Consider the following 2,378-nt stretch of genomic DNA (forward strand, 5'->3'; position numbering starts at 1 on the left):
CGGAGCACGCACACGGCCGTCGGGGGTGCGGACAGCCGCGGCTCCCCCGCCCCGCTGCCGCCTCTGCCCCCGGCCGGGCGCGGCAGCTCTCGGGGGGCTCGGACGCGTCCCACCGGGCAGCGGGGATGGAAGCGCTCCGGGACGGGGCCGGGGTGCCCCTCGGTTCTTCCTCACCCGCTTCTCCCTGAAAGCGAGGAGCAGGCGGGACCGAGGGCAAGCGGCGGAGGTGTGAGCCCAAGCCCCCGAGCCCGGAGCGCGGCGCACGCCCCCTCCGCCGCTCCGCTCCCCCCGGGGCCTCCGCGCATCCTCCCCTGCCCATTGGCTCCACGGCGGGGGGGCCGCGGCCCTATATAAAGGCAGGGTCGGGAGGCTCCAGAAGGGGTTAAAAAAAACCCCAAACAACAAACCCGAAATCCCAAACCCCGACCGCCCCACCCCAAAGCCCGCAGCCGCCGGAGCCGCCGGAGCCGCGCTCCCCGCAGCCCGCCGAGCCCGCCCGGCGGGGAGCGCCTCCCGCCCGGCCATGGAGCGCTGCTGAGCGGCCCCCGGGGCCAGCGGAGCGGATCATGAACCTGGTGGGGGGCTACCAGCATCACCACCACCACCACCATCACCACCACATGCTGCACGACCCTTTCCTCTTCGGGCCGGCGGCGCGGTGCCACCAGGAGCGCTCCTACTTTCCCGGCTGGGTGCTCAACCCGGCCGAGGCGACCCCCGAGCTCGCCGGGCAGAGCCCTAACTACGGCCCCGCCGAGTACGGCCCGGCCGGCCCGGGGCGGCTGGAGGCTCTCAGCGGCCGCCTGGGACGGAGAAAAGGTGTCGGGGGTCCCAAGAAAGAGCGGCGGAGGACGGAGAGCATCAACAGCGCCTTCGCCGAGCTCCGCGAGTGCATCCCCAACGTGCCCGCCGACACCAAGCTCTCCAAGATCAAGACCCTGCGCCTGGCCACCAGCTACATCGCCTACCTGATGGAGGTGCTGGCCAAGGACAGCCAGCCCGGGGACACCGAGGGCTTCAAAGCCGAACTCAAGAAGGCGGACGGAAGGGAGAACAAGAGGAAAAGGGAGACGGTAAGAGGCGGATGGGGACCCGCATCCCTGCTCTCCGTGGGCCAGGAGCGGGCTGAAAAAAAAAATACCCGGGGCTGGGGGGGAAAATCCTCTAAACTCTCCCGGCCTCGCTGAAGCCTTCTTTTCCCCCAGCATAATAACAATAATAGTAATAATAATAGTAATAGTAGTAATAACAAATCTGCGGAGGGAAACTCGTCGGAAAATGGCTCGCCGGAGGGCCGGGTGGGCTTCCGAGCACTTTCTGAGTGGGATCAGCCCCTAGGTCCGGGACTGGCCGCGGTCTGTCCTTTCCCTCTCCCGGGAGCTCTCCCAGGACGAGCGGGCGCAGGAGCGATTCGGAGCAAAGTCGGCCGCTTCTCCCCGTGCTGCAGCGGGCGGGTGGCGGGGACCCCGAAAGCCCCTCTTTGTCCTCGGGCTGGCAAAGCTGCTCCGAGCTGCGGGGCCCGGCTGCAGCCCTGCGGCGGGCGCAAGGGTCGGGCGGGCGGCCCGGGACCCCGCTCCGTTCCTGACCGCTCCTTTCTCCCTCCTCTCCCCGTCTCCTCTCCCGCAGCAGCCCGAGGTCTATTCGCAGCCTCTGGGTCACGGCGAGAAGAAGCTGAAGGGCCGGACGGGTTGGCCCCAGCAGGTCTGGGCTCTGGAACTGAACCCCTGAGAGCCGCCCCGCCGCCCCGACGGCGCTCCCCGCCCGCCCCTCCATGTGCAATGTCGGAGAGAGCCCAGCCCGGCCCCGGAGCCCATCCAGGCGCAGGATACGGGGAGCCGGCCCGGCTGCCCCCCGCCCGGACGGATGCTCTGCGGGAGAGAGGCGAGAGCGCTTTGCGGGCTCGGGTCCCGCCCGCCTGGTCGGCAGCGGGGCCCGGCCGGGCCCTTTCCCCCTTTCCCATTCCCGCATTTGCAGTAATCGTTGCTCCTTCCCGCTGCCAGCAGCGATCGGAGGCTCCTGCCCTGCCGGGCCGGACTGGAGCGGTTCGATTCGTTTGCTGCTGTAAATACGAGCCCCGATCCCCTCTCCCCGTCCGCTGCCTGAGCGACGCGTGGCTGCGGTGAAACTACCTAGAGGTGCATTTGGGAACACTCCTGTGCCGGGTTTTCTACCTCAGATCTGCATGACCACTTCCCGAGGGACCGAGCGCGCCACACCACGTATTTAAAACTGAATAGCTAAAAAAAAAAAAAAAAAAAGGAAAAAAAGAAAAAAATAAAATAAAATTTAAACTTTATGCAAACGGCCTCGGCTCCGAGCCCTCTGCTTTCCCCTGTTCCGGCAATCGCGCTGCTCAGGCCGGGTCCCTTGCGCTGCCC

The 2,378-nt window shown here is 67.3% G+C and overlaps 1 protein-coding gene across 2 annotated transcripts; it reads left to right on the forward strand.

The window, feature by feature from the left end:
* The first annotated feature begins 441 nt into the window (after positions 1-441).
* HAND1 (heart and neural crest derivatives expressed 1) lies at positions 442-1,838 on the forward strand. Of its 2 annotated transcripts, none has more exons than XM_040078343.2 (2): positions 442-1,073; positions 1,627-1,838. In XM_040078343.2, exons 1-2 carry the CDS (start codon positions 567-569, stop codon positions 1,726-1,728), a joined length of 609 nt encoding a protein of 202 aa, XP_039934277.1. In that variant the 5' UTR covers positions 442-566; the 3' UTR covers positions 1,729-1,838. The 2 variants fall into 2 exon arrangements, with proteins under 2 accessions (XP_039934277.1, XP_039934278.1); XM_040078344.1 differs by having other exon boundaries at positions 517-1,073; positions 1,630-1,838.
* The last annotated feature ends 540 nt before the right edge of the window (positions 1,839-2,378 follow it).

Source organism: Hirundo rustica, chromosome 14 (assembly GCF_015227805.2).
Source record: "Hirundo rustica isolate bHirRus1 chromosome 14, bHirRus1.pri.v3, whole genome shotgun sequence".
Taxonomy (NCBI): Eukaryota; Metazoa; Chordata; class Aves; order Passeriformes; family Hirundinidae; genus Hirundo; species Hirundo rustica.

What these genes read in the sequence shown, in the direction of transcription:
- HAND1 (XM_040078343.2), top strand. Translation starts at nt 567, where the DNA reads ATGAACCTGGTGGGGGGCTACCAGCATCACCACCACCACCACCATCAC. An exon ending in ACAAGAGGAAAAGGGAGACG is followed by an intron (nt 1,074 to 1,626) that starts GTAAGAGGCGGA and finishes CCTCTCCCGCAG; the next exon opens with CAGCCCGAGGTCTATTCGCA.